Source organism: Aethalodelphis obliquidens, unplaced genomic scaffold, assembly GCF_003676395.1.
Source record: "Aethalodelphis obliquidens isolate GAN/ISIS:26980383/991018 unplaced genomic scaffold, ASM367639v1 scaffold95, whole genome shotgun sequence".
NCBI lineage: Eukaryota > Metazoa > Chordata > Mammalia > Artiodactyla > Delphinidae > Aethalodelphis > Aethalodelphis obliquidens.
This window is the reverse complement of record NW_020838039.1, coordinates 4124899-4138684: the sequence shown is the minus strand read 5'-3', so window position 1 is coordinate 4138684 and position 13786 is coordinate 4124899. Positions and strand designations below refer to the sequence as shown.

Genomic DNA, 13786 nt, shown 5'->3' with positions numbered 1-13786 from the left:
TGCTTGTTATTGAGCTTGAGTACGTTTTCATTTCTTTAGTGCTTTTGTGAAGTTTTTGCTCTGTTATTTGGCTCTTCTAACTGTATGGTTACTGGTGCTTGTAATTTTTAGCAATTTACATTTTCATATAATAAATATTATCCTTGCAGCATTTTATCTACATTATTTTTAGTCCTTAATTTTTTACCAAAAAATTAATAGTTCAACCACAGACAACTAAACTGTTTAAAGAGTAATATGGTCAAAATTTGTGTACCCACTACCTGCCTTTTGAAATAAAACATGACCAATACTTGTGCAGCCCTTGTACCCACTCCCTCACCACACCTGCTTTCTCTCCACCATCCAGAGATAACCATTACTGAATTTAGTGCTTATAGTTGCAGTGCATCCCTTAATACCTTTATCACACACACGTATTCATCCCCAAACAACAAATAATTTTGTTTTGCAGGTTTTTTGAGTTTTGCAGGTTTTTTGAGTTTATGCTAAAAGGTACCATGCTATATATTCTTTTGCATCTGTCTTTTATTTATGACCATATTTCTAAGATCCATCTATATGGAGCTGTAGCTCTAGTTCATTGATGCACAGAATTCCAGTATATCAACATATCACAGTTTACTAATCAATTTTGGTGTTGAAGACATGATGTTCTAATGTTTTTTCCACACAAAGACAATGCTGCTGTAAATATATCCCTGTTTGATTCCTTGTGCTTATAAGCCAAGATTTTCTCTCCAAGTATATGCCTAGGAGTGAAATTGCCAGTTTGTAGGGTATGAATATGTTCGAATTTGCTGGACAATAATGATTTATTCTCCAAAGTTGTAGGAAATTACCCTCCAGCCGGCAAATATACTGATTTTTTATTATTAATATGCTGTATTCTATTGTTTGGCATTTTATATTTAATGTTTAAATCTTCTGAAGTTTGTATTGCAGTAAAGTAATTGTTCGAAGTGATTTTATGTCCAAATGTCACAAATAATCCCAATTGTTATTGCCTCACATCCATTAATTTGTGTTCCTTTATTATATAGTACATCCTTACAGGTAATAGGTTCTGAAGCTATTATTCTACTTGTACTATACTATAATTTGTGCTCATTCATTCAATGTTAAGCACTGAGATCTTACTCTGGGTCAAGCAGTATACAGGGAGCCATGCATGAAGTGATTATAAAATACAAACACACAGGTTACTGTTCCTGTCCCTTAGGGAACTTTCAAAATAAATGGTTAATAAACAAGTACATAAACAACAGATAATTCCAAATTGTGTGAAATTCTATGAAACATATAAATAAGCTGTTGTGATTGATAAAAAATGAAAGGAAGTACTTACTTTCAAAGAAAAGTGGATTCAGGGAAAGTCACTTTGAGACGTGATGGGTAAGAGGAGCCACTGGTGATGTGCACTGAGGGGAGGGCACCCCATGCAGACAGAAGAGTGTGTGTGAGGACTCTGACAGGTGGGGAAAACTTGGGATGGGAGAGGAAGCCAGAGAGCCAGTGTGAATAAAGCCTGGCGGGAGATGGGAGCGGGGTCCAGATGAGAATGACAAGGTATACGTGTAAGATCAGACGGGGCCTGGCAGGCCATGGTAACATTTAGAACACAGGTTTGAAAAAAAAAAAAAAAAAAGAGCTGTCAACAGGTGATTTGGAGAAGAAAGGCAGAATGCTGAGAGGTAAACCGGGGAACATGGCAGCAGAGGAGGAGACAGCTCAAGTGGAAGGGGAAATCGACTGTGCAGAATGCCCAGAGGTCTAGGAAACAGGGCAGAAAAGAATACATACCATAGTCTAGATGCTCTGGCAAAATCATAACTCTCAAAGTTTAGTTTAGTTTAGTTTCAGAAAAGGGATAAGATGGGGGTTTACTGAGGATGAAAAGGATATGAAGAACTAAGGAAGTGTAAACAAACTTTCCAGAAGTTTAGCTATTAAAAAAGATGAGGATCATAGCTGGAGGGAAATGAAGAATTAAGAGAGTTTATTTTTATTAAGATTACTTATCCTGAGACTTGATGGGAATAATCCAGGAGGGTAGGAGAATGCAGATTCACAGGAGAGTGAAATGGTAAATTCATATTTCATTGCTTGATTGGTACAGTCCTGCTTCATATTATTTTGAAAATATTATCTTCCATCGTCTCACATTTTTATTATACCAGGTGAATTTTAGAACCATTTCGTTTCCCTGCTATACTCCCTTCCAAGAAATGACTGAGTATCTGAGGATTAATATGAAATCTAAACAATGATCTAGGAATACTTGAAATGTTAATAGCATTTGGCCTTTCATCCTGCAGCTTGGACTGTCTCTCCATTTCTTCAAGTTTCTGCTAAAACTATAAAGTTTAGTGGTTTCCTTGTATTCCAAAGAGCAGTGGTGTCATGGAACACTTGGACAACCCTGCCTCTGCAGGCTGAATGGCTTGGGAGGAGTGGTATTTTGGTAAATTATTAGGTGTCTATGCTTCTTTCATCAGTACATAAATGGAATTGATAATATCACAAGAAGAATATGGTAATGTAAGGTTCCATTAACATGCAATTATTCACATACAACAGAAGGATTGAAGAGAGGTGTGAAATTTTCTTTTTGTCTTAACATTTTGCTCTTCGTAATGAGAATGTTTTCATCTTTGTTATTTCTAATAAACAGAGAACCTCCTTTCAGAATCCTAACTGAGAAAATAAAAGCTGTAATTGGACCACGGTCAATCATCTTATTACTTTAGAGAGAGGCAGGCCCTCTAGCTAGGTGAAAGAAAAGCAGTGACCATGCTGTGTCCTCAGAAACTGACTGAAAAAACCTCACTGTCCATTCCATTTAACATAGGGAGAGAGAGGAACTGGAAGCAACCTTGAGTTTGCTGGCAGGTGCTAAAAAGTTAGGGCAGAAAATAGGCAATTAATTATCAACCTTAATATCAATTTACATGAATCAATGTTATCTTGAGTAATAATTAAAAGAGGTTTCTTAAAAAGTCCTCCTGTCTGTTTGTTGGGGTCTGAATCTTTTGCTTATTTTCTTATTAAAGGTAACTATGAATTAATCTGGGAACCAGCTTGAAGAAGCATCTTACCTGATCTTTGGCTACAATTTTCACTTAAAACAGTGACCCATCAATTGCTCACTCCCCAAACTAGGTTGTACATCAAAATTTTGAGATGTTACTTTACATGAAAATTGAAGTAATTAGCTCTTCTGTATAGGGGTATTTTTCCATTCTCTCTGCAAACGAATTTCAATAAGAAATTGGTAAGATGGGGAACAGAGCTGTAACATGTTGTACATGGATTTTTTTTTTAGGTAGAGCTGTATTGTAGGGATATATTGTATACCAAAACAAGTTATTTTGTCTTAGGTCTTTGATGAGTTTTTATTTTCCAGAGGATTGATTAGAATGAGAAAGTGACTAACCACTGTAATGAAACATTGTGTACCTAACTATGACTTAGTCACTAAGGAAATTTTATCTCAATTTCAAGACAATGTGAAAATAAAACTGAAAACTGAAACATTTACATTCAGTTACTACTCTAAAAGATACTAGCAGAATTAGCATACGTCTCCTTAATATAAGAAGATTTTTAATTTTTCTTAGAACAAAGCATTATTTAAGAGTTTAATCTAAGGAAATCATCATAGAACACTACTATCTTCATTCAAACGACTGAACCAATTTTGATCGCCTTATTACTGTTTATCTGCATGTATTTAGCATTATAGCAGTACTAAAGTCAACACATAAACAACAATAAATTCTGTTGGTATTTTTATTAGGATTGCATTAAATTTGTAAATTACTTCAGGGAAAACTGACATCTTTATAGCATCATTATAAGATTGTTTCTATACAAGGACAGTTTTGTTCTAATTTCTCAGGTATTCATTTGTGTCCTTCAGAAGTTTTCTCTATATTGGTATTGCACATTTCCTAAGTTTATTCCTAAGTGTTGCATCTTTTTATCCTATCTTTAAATAGCCTGCTTTGGGTCCTGTGTGTGTCTCTAGCTACTACTGATTCTAAAATTTATGTGGAAAAAAACCCCCCAAGAATATTCAGAAATACATTGAATGAAGAGTTATGAAGGGAGATTAACCCAAACATGTATGAAAATATATAAAGTCCTGACGATGAAACAGTGTTGTACTGGAGTATGTACAGTGAGATTGACCAATGGAACAGAAAGTTAAGAAATAAACAGACCTGAAAATATGGGAATGATCTAAGGTATCATATAATAAAGGCAGTACCTCAAATCAGTGGGTAAAAGTTGTGTTTTATGAAAGATGCATTTGGAAAAAATAAAGATGGAATCATATTTCCCATCATACACTAGGATAAATTCTAAGTGGAGCAAATGTTAAATATAAAATCATAAAGTTATTAGAAGAAAAATGGGAGCTTTGACCCTAAGTTTTGGAGAAAGTCCTTTCAACTACACCTGAAAATCAGAAGCCATAAAAAAAGACTGACAGATTTGACACCTGAAAATAAAATAAAATTCTTCATGGAATAAAATGATATAAGACTTCCCTGGTGGCACAGTGGTTAAGAATCCACCTGCCAACGCAGAGGACACGGGTTTGAGCCCTGGTCCAGGAAGATTCCACATGCTGCAGAGCAACTAAGCCCATGTGCCACAACTACTGAGCCTGTTCTCTAGAACCCGTGAGCCAGAACTACTGAGCCCGCGTGCCACAACTACTAAAGCCCATGCACCCTAGAGCCCATGCTTCACAACAAGAGAAGCCACTGCTATGAGAAGCCCACACATCACAATGAAGAGTAGCCCCTGCTTGCCGCAACTAGAGAAAGCCTGTGTGCACAGGCGAAGACCCAATACAGCCAAAAATAAATAATAAATAAATAAATTTACTAAAATAATGATATAAGCAAAGTTGAGAGACCAAAAATACAATGGGAAAAAATTTGTAACTCATATCAGAAATGGTAGGCTAATTTCCCTAGTACATAAAAAAGCTTCTAGAAATCAGTAAGAAAAAGACCAACGAAAAAATGTTCAGTTTATGAATTGATACTTTACAGGAAAAATAATATAAATTATCCTCACACAAATGAAAGGATACTCAAGCTCAATCCTAACCAGAGAAATGCAAATAAAAAAATACTCTGGATGACATTTTTTTAACTTGCTGATAGACATGAATTCAAAAATCTTTGATAAGAAACCCTACTGGACCCTAAGCCCTGTGGAGAAATTTTGCACTTTTTGATTGCTGAACACGTGAATGTGTTAACTATTCACATAAAGTACTTATGCATCTGAAATGTATTACTTATTTACTTATTCAAAAATAAATGAATAAAATATATATTTATATTGATATTTTAAAATAGAAAACAGTATTTTGCTTGCCATCACTGAAAAGTAACTATAAACATAAGTACATTGAAACAAAGAATATAAAGTCCTGCTAGATATCATTTCTCCCAACGTTCATACTTGATTGCTTTCATTAAAAAACCACTTAAATAAGACCTTCTCCTCGAGGTCATCAGAAAGATCAAAAGAAAATAAAAAATGGAATAACTTTCTCATTAAATACAATTTTACTGTGTGTCAGGACCAAGTTCCACCTAAATTAACCTGGTATACCTTCAGTAATACACTTGTCAGTACACTTTTTTATAATTTTAGGTAGGAGAATCATTGCAAAGGATGAATGGGCATGACTGGTAAGTGACTAAATGTGGGGATGCAGGTAAGGAACATTATTATGACTAAAGTTTTAAGCCTGAGTGTTTTAAGGAATAGTAGAATCATTAATAGAAATGAGTAGATCAAATAAATTATGATATATGTAGGAGAGAATGAATTCAACAAGGTAGCTTCCAGGTAGAAATGGTCAGTAGGCATGGGACAAATAGAACTAGAATTAGGGACAGAAAAGTCAGAACAAGTACATTTAAAAGACACAGTGCATTAACAAATAACACCTACCAGCCATTTTTCATATTCATCAAGAGCTTGTTTATCTTTAGCTTTTTTCTCAGCTCTTTTCAGTTCTTCTTTTCTTTTCTCATTTATTTTCTCTTTTTCCTTTTCCTTGAAAACAGCTTCCTTTTTTTCATTCCTATGTAGGATAGTCAAAACACTGGCAAGTTAAAGGAGAATATATAATAAAGATTCCCTAATGTGTCTTTGCAATAATGAGACTAAGTGCATTAGTAACATTCAAGTAAATGAATTTTAGAAAAGCCTAAAGTGTTACTAATTTAAGATCTATCAAAACATTTATTATTTTGGATTACCATTTTTCAATAGCAGTTACGTTATCTTTCCTTTTCTCAGCAACAGTTTCTTCCTCTTTCTGTTTCTTTGCTCTTTCATATTCTTTCTCTTTTTTACTTTTCTCTTTAAGATATTCCACCTTTTTCTCTTTCCATTTTTCTAAAGACTGAAAAAGTTCAGTTACTTTATTTAATGTGAATATAATAAAATAGTAAAACCACAGTTAATCATTAATTTTCAAATATTTTAAAAATAATTAAGATATTCAAAACCATTGCATACTTGCAGTGCTTCTCTTTTTCTCACAGCATTTTCTTCTTCAGTTTTCTTCTTGGTTTTTTCCTCAAGCCTTTTTTTTGCAGCTACCTTCTTTGCTTCCTTTTCTTTCATGACTTTCCAGGCCTCAAATGATGCTAAGGCTTCTTCTCTCTTAGCAGCTCTTTTCTATTTTGGAAAAATAATAGACAGTAATATGTATACGTATAAATAGACAAATATAGATAGATATAGATATACATACATTCATTTTTTTAATTCCCTTCATATTCATCAAATTAGGTTTCAAAGCAATCTATTTAAAATAGATTTAGAGAAGTTAATTGATAAAGAATGTTATCTGAATTATTCACTGCATTTTAAAATGTCCTTTCTTAAACATTTATCAGATATTGATCTACTACCATGTATGGGAAGGAATTTTTTTTGGAAGTATACTGAACAAATGCTATGAAAATAAACTGTAAAAGGCTAATTGGTACTGCAAAGTGCTCATAATGCAATATTGCACTAAAAGAAAAATATCAGGAAAGTTACAGGCCAGAAAGGTAAAGTTATATACTTTACCTTTCTGGCCTGTAACTTTCCTGATATTTTAACTTTAACTTTACCTTTCTGGCCTGTCAGAGTAAGGTAAATTGGTCAAGTCACACAGTAAACTACAGATCTGTGCTTTAACCCTGAGTTTTGACTGACATCAGAGCATAAAATTCTTACTGCATAAACATATCCCAAGTGTTGAAAACATGTGCCAGATTAGAAAATATGTAGGTGAACATATAGCAAGTATGTTATTACTTTACTTACTTCAATCTAATCCCATAATATTCTATGTTTGCCTTATAAAATATTGCTTAGCATTAAATGATATAAAGCTTTATTATAGAGATAACATAATTTAGAAGTAAAAGTATGAGCTCCCTCACTGAGTTGTGAAGAGCAAATGAGGTGTCTGGCGCTGACTGTGGCAGATAATGCTGCAAAGGCAGTGCCAGTGTCCAGGCACGTCCCCTGCAGGGCTGCTCCACACAGTGCTGTGCGCTGGGGAAATATGTTTCTATCCATGGTAGTATTAAAAGCACAATGGGGGCTTCCCTGGTGGCGCAGTGGTTGAGAGTCCGCCTGCCGATGCAGGGGACGCGGGTTCGTGCCCCGGTCCAGGAAGATCCCACATGCCGCGGAGGGAGAGGCCACAACAGTGAGAGGCCCGCATACCGCAAAAAAAAAAAAGCACAATGAAGGGCTGTTTTTATTTTCTTCTGTTTTTTTCAGGGATTTTACTTTAGAAGATAGGAAAGAACTGGATCATGTTGTAGGAAGGAGTTAGAGGCAGAAGGTGAAGTACAGGAGAGACTGAAATGAGAGCCCAGCTCCAGTCAGTGGGAAGGATAGGAGCAAATACTCAGGTAGAGGCTGGTCTTGAAGATACATACAAAACTCAAGATAGAAAAGGGGAAAACTGAAGGTTAATGTCTGATGACCCTTCATATTCCTGGCTAAGTTGTAATATCAAAGTCAATTTTTAATAATGAAATAGGTACATGGTCACAAGAAAAAATAAGTTCATAATCAGTAGTGCCAAAGCTATTGCTCACATATAAATAATAAAAATCTCTGTGTATCCATGTTTTCATGTAAAACAGTTATATTTATATCAAACTAAAAATGTATTAAGTACCAGAGAAATAAAATCAGAAATCAATTCTTTTATATACAATTTATTTCACCATTTAAAAATCAGTTGATTTAAAAATATTAAACATTCAGACTATTTTACTGACTTAAAAATCCAGAATATTTTTTACTTCTATATTCAGAATACCTGTTCATTTTGAATCCTTAAGTTTTCACTTTCAATTCTTTTAATTCTGTGCATTTCATGTAAATAAACATTTTTCTTTTCTAACCACTCCTGTGGGAACAAGAAAAAGGCTATATGATATTCAAAGTTTTGCAAATGAATTAGAATTCTTATTTCTGAAATATATGATTAAAACTTTAAAAAAGCAAAACATAAAACTTATAGATTTTATATGTACTAGTATCATTCTTTTTCTGATAATATTCTAATATGTAAAGATGAGCAAAAATTAAGAAAATCATGTGTATATATGATTTATATATGTGTAATATAATGTGTAATGTAATGACTACATATATTAACATTTTTCTCTGAAATTCACGTGGACAATTTTCCAAAGTGTACAATATTCTGTACAACTATATATACTAACATTTTTCTCGGAAATTCACATGGACAATTTTCCAAAGTGTACTATATTCTGTACAACAAATAAGACAAAAAAAAAAAGACTTCTTTTTTGGAATTGTGAAAAAATTAGGACAGCTTTCTTCTATGTAAGTTTAACTCAAATACAGAAAGTCTTAGGAAAGAAAAAAAAATTAAAACCCTTTTTGTTCATAACTATATAAACTTAAAGGAGAAAAAGTATAGAACATAGGTGTACCTCAACTACATTTTGCTTTTGCTGTATTTTTATCAATTGCCATGGCATATTCTCTTTCTTTAAAAACAACTAAGATCAGTTAAAGCCTAGAAGGAGATAATTTAGTATACATATAAAAAAAAAAAGCTTTGGATTGCTCAGGTATTATAAAGGAAATAAATTAAACATTAAATCATCATCTCTGACAGGGTCATTTTACTTCCTGATAAACAAACCTTATGTAAGTGATTAATTCTTCTAATTTTTTAAAAAAATATTTTCCTTTTTACCTGATAAATAGCTGCCCTTATGTTATCTGCTCTGGCAGGTTTTGTACTCTGTTTCTGTGAGGGCTTTTGGTCCAAGACTCTCAAAGTCCCTAAATAGTGAGAAGTGGGAACTGTCAATGGAGAACCAGGTTTCCTTAAGAACTCAGAGGTCACTAATCTGAAAAGATCCAAATGAATCAAGATAAACTATTACAACTCCACTTGGTAGAGACAGATTCATTAGATTTTGCAAATACTATATTTGAAAACTACATTATAATTTAATAAATTATAATTACTTTGAAAATGATGTGTTCTTAGTATACAAAGACCCCTATTCAACCTAATTTAAATTTTATTACTTAAAGTTATATAGCTTCAATGCAATTTTTCTTTTAAGGTTTTGTAATTAAAACATTTTTAACAAACATGGACTCAAGTTACATGGGAAAAGACAATATTAATAAGTAGGTTTTAATAGTTTCTTATGTTATTTTGCTACATAAACCATCTTAAATATAAAGTTAGACTAGTAACCTCTATTTCAGGGTTGGTGGGAAAATCTGGCCCCCCATCTATTCTGGTATATAAAGTTTATTGCACCCTGGCTTTTTCATTTATTTGCATAATGCCAACAGTGTCTTCCCTGCTACAATAGCAGAACTGGGTAGTTACAACAGAGACCATATGGCCTACAAGACCTGACATATGTCCTAACTCACGAATTTACAGAAAATGTTTGCTGACCCCTGTTACATTTGACTAATGATAATTTAAAAGATTCAGAAGGTTTTGAATAGCATTGATGAATTCTTATCATTTTAATAAACCAACTTAGTCCATAGAACCTCTAAGTTTAAAGTACAATTTTTCATGTGTTGGACAAAGACATTTAATAGAGAAGGTGAATGCTGGACTTCAGCTTTATTACCACTGTATATCTTCTGTCTCAGGAAAAACAGGAGAAAGAAACTATATCCCAGGAGCAATGTAGAACATAGAGGATCCTTAATCAATTCCTTTTTATAAATGAATATATTCAACTAGGGGGATTTACCATGAAGTAACTACTTCATTCTTCTCATATGAAGAAAATTAAGTAACACCAAATGAAATTTACTGTACAGAAGTTAAACTAAAACTAGTTTTCTTGGAATGTAAACCCATAACTGATGGAAAATGATAACTTTATTACCTGCCAGATGCATTGGATGCTCTATTATTTGTTGACTTTTTATTCTTCATATTTCTATCTTGAATTATTTTCTATTAAATAGAAAAAGCCAAAGATGGATTACTCACTGTATCGATCAGTTAGACTTAGAGGCCAATCTTCCAGTAAATCGATGTTTTTTAAGCATCTACTATGTGTCAAGTATAGCTGGCACCAGGAACAAACAAGGATATTACATTTTAGGGAGGTTGACTGGCAATAAACACGTAAACTAATGTCACTCACGAAGGAGATAAACTAGGGTCCAGTGACAGTGACAGAGTGGAGTTGACGAGCCACAATAATGAATTTGGTCAGGGAAGGCCTCCCTGAAGGCTCGACATCAGAGCTCAGACAAATGATGAATAACAAAGGGCCACATGATGTTCTATGGAGAGCTTGATAATTCTGAGAAACCAAAAAAGGTGAAAGATGCTGAAGCACAGTGAATGGCAGGGAAAGCTGAGGAGTATAAGGTCCGGGAAGAATCATATAAGATCTCCAGTGGTGAGGAGTCTGCTTTTTACTCCATGGGGAGAATCCAACAAAGAGACCTTAGAGGGGAATGATTAATCAGACTTCAGATCACTCAGTAGAGAGTAAGAATAAAGCCAAGGATTCATTCAAAAGAAATATGCTATAATCTTACTTGTTATATATAAATCACCTGTTCTAATTTAGAATTACCTCTGTTAAACATTTCTAAGACCTGTCTATAAATTCCAGAATACCCTTCTTCCTTTTAAGGAATAACTTTTCTACTTTACACGGACAGATGGGTGCTAACACTAAAGTGAGAGCAGATGTAAACACATCCCTAACTTGGCATTAGAGCTTTTTCCTAAGGAAACTGGTTAAGGACAATATACCTGGAATGTGGCTTAATGAACCTTCTCCATAAAATTTAATACTCTGTTTATAAAAGTCCTGTTCAACCACAAGTTTTCAGCTGTTATCTTCCCTAGTAATAAGTATACATAGCCACCAATTAACTGCAGAAGAAACTGCATAAAGAAAATTTAGGAGAAATAGGGCTTCCCTGGTGGCACAGTGGTTGAGAGCCCGCCTGCCGATGCAGGGGACACGGGTTCGTGTCCCGGTCCGGGAAGATCCCACATGCCACGGAGCGGCTAGGCCATGAGCCATGGCCACTGAGCCTGCGCGTCCGGAGCCTGTGCTCTGCAACGGGAGAGGCCACAACAGTGAGAGACCCGCATACCACACACACAAAAAAGAAAATTTAGGAGAAATAAAGACTAAAAATGCTCCCCATAAATTTTAACAGTATAGTACTCTGGTGCAACGTAGTGTAGGGACAAGTAATCCTACATATCACAAATCTGGTTCTCAAGGTAATAATAATAATATTACTGATAATGATCCTGTCCATCCATTTAAATAAGTATGGATGCTAATAAACTTTTCTTAAAGATTTTCATTAAAATTTATAAAATATTTTAAAATGATATCCAAAGGAATATCCTTCACTAACTCAAAACCTTAGAAATTATTCCAGACAGCTGCATTTTTATAACATGAAGACCTACAGAAACATACCCACTTCTGGGTATGTATTTCTGAAACATTTAAAAATATATTATGATCATATACTTCTGTTAACTTTTAATGAAATGTTGGGTTTTATTATTTTCACTGCAAACCTTCCCTGAAGTTAAAATTCTATTGAATAAGAATCACTTGACAGTATAATACCATTATTTCCACGAATAATTCAGATGTACCTAACATGGAAGATAAAATATTTAAAAGTTCTATTTTGAATTTTAAGCTGTAGTATAGAAGGTACAATTTTATATAAATACCTTTGCAGACTCAGTGCATAAGATACTCTGAAGTTGAAACAGTGGTGGATCATCAACTGTTAAGTTACCATTCATAATCAGTTCAGCTTTCTCCTTTTCTTCTTCAAGGTCATCAGTAGTCACTTGACTTTCCTTGGGTTTCTCAAGTGTAGTAACAAAGTCTATCAAAACTGAGTTCTCTTCATTTTCAACTGATTTCAAGGAATTATGGTTTTCAGTGCATTCTTCATTCTGATCTATTTTGTGACAGAGTAACAGAACTAAATCTCCCTTCTGAATTAATAAGGTGGATAACAGATTCATTTGCTTTCTGCTAAATGAAAACTGTCTATAATCTCTTTCTTGCAAAATAATAAATGGAGAAAACTATCATATTCAACTTGAATAAACTTTTTTCCCAAGTGAGCTACAAAAGAAAAAATGGCTACTAAATCTACTAAAGCATTTGACACACCTTAGAAAATGGAATAACAACCCTAAACCATAGACATGCCACAAGCCCTTGTTGGTGTATAAACCAAGTAAGTGAAATGGCAATATCTATTCTATTCAAAAGCCTGTGTTTCTTAGCTGGAGCAAGAGGCACAGATTTCTAAGATACTACAGTTACTAGCAATGCACTTATAATATTGTACAGGTGTAGAGAGGACCAAGAATCAATGCAGTTCTAGAAGAGGCCACAACACAGAGAATAAAGCCATCCTTTAGAGTTTTACTCCCACTAAGATGCAGTGTTGCCTCTGATACCAAAAGGGCAGGAAAGGAAGGCCTAGTATTTACCCTCTCAGTGCTCAAGGGACAGGCTTAAGCTCCGGCATGGAGGATTCAGTTTTGCTTTTACAGAATTGCTTCTATTATTCTGATTCTACCACACTTTAGAATGTTCAACAGAAAATCAGTGCTTTCTGCGTTGATCACCAACTTTCAGTTCTACTAGGATCCACCTACTGGCCAACCTGTATCTTTACTGTCAAAGTTTTAATTATGAGGCTTTCATTCCAGCCATTTCTGGGGAACTCATTTTATATCTAGGTAAGCTAGATATAATATCACTTTATAATTCCAGTTGTACATTCATATTTGGAGACTACTCATGATTCAAAGTATCATTAATGGATTCTTTAGAGCTGCTAATCAAAGTACTCAGTGAAAAGAACAAGGACTTTGGAGCAAAAGATTCAAATTATGGCTCCATCACTGACCTCGGGTATGTTTCCCAATATCTTTGCACTTCAGTTTTTCTCATCTGTAATATGACAAAAGTTATACTACATAGTAAGCACTTAATAAATATAAGTTATACATCCCAGTCTTAAAAACAGCTATGCCTTTAGCTCTCATTAAGTTATATGTCATAAGACTAAGGAAAGAAACAATGTTAACTACTCATACTCACTTTAACTACTCATAGCACTTACTATGTGCTAACGATGGTTCTGTTCTACATGCTTTACATGTATTAAAACTAATTTAATTCTCACA

General features: G+C 34.0%; 1 protein-coding gene across 1 annotated transcript in view; it reads right to left on the bottom strand.

Moving 5' to 3' along the window:
• The window catches only part of MAP9 (microtubule associated protein 9), a 35430-nt gene that overhangs the window by 2703 nt on the left and 18941 nt on the right, over nucleotides 1–13786 (bottom strand). The window contains exons 7-13 of the mRNA XM_027095921.1: nucleotides 12305–12540; nucleotides 10464–10534; nucleotides 9290–9446; nucleotides 8375–8464; nucleotides 6559–6720; nucleotides 6297–6442; nucleotides 5986–6118 (exon numbers count right to left, since the gene is read on the bottom strand). Coding sequence (XP_026951722.1) covers nucleotides 5986–6118; nucleotides 6297–6442; nucleotides 6559–6720; nucleotides 8375–8464; nucleotides 9290–9446; nucleotides 10464–10534; nucleotides 12305–12540 — 995 coding nt within the window. The remainder of the gene's footprint in view (nucleotides 1–5985; nucleotides 6119–6296; nucleotides 6443–6558; nucleotides 6721–8374; nucleotides 8465–9289; nucleotides 9447–10463; nucleotides 10535–12304; nucleotides 12541–13786) is intronic.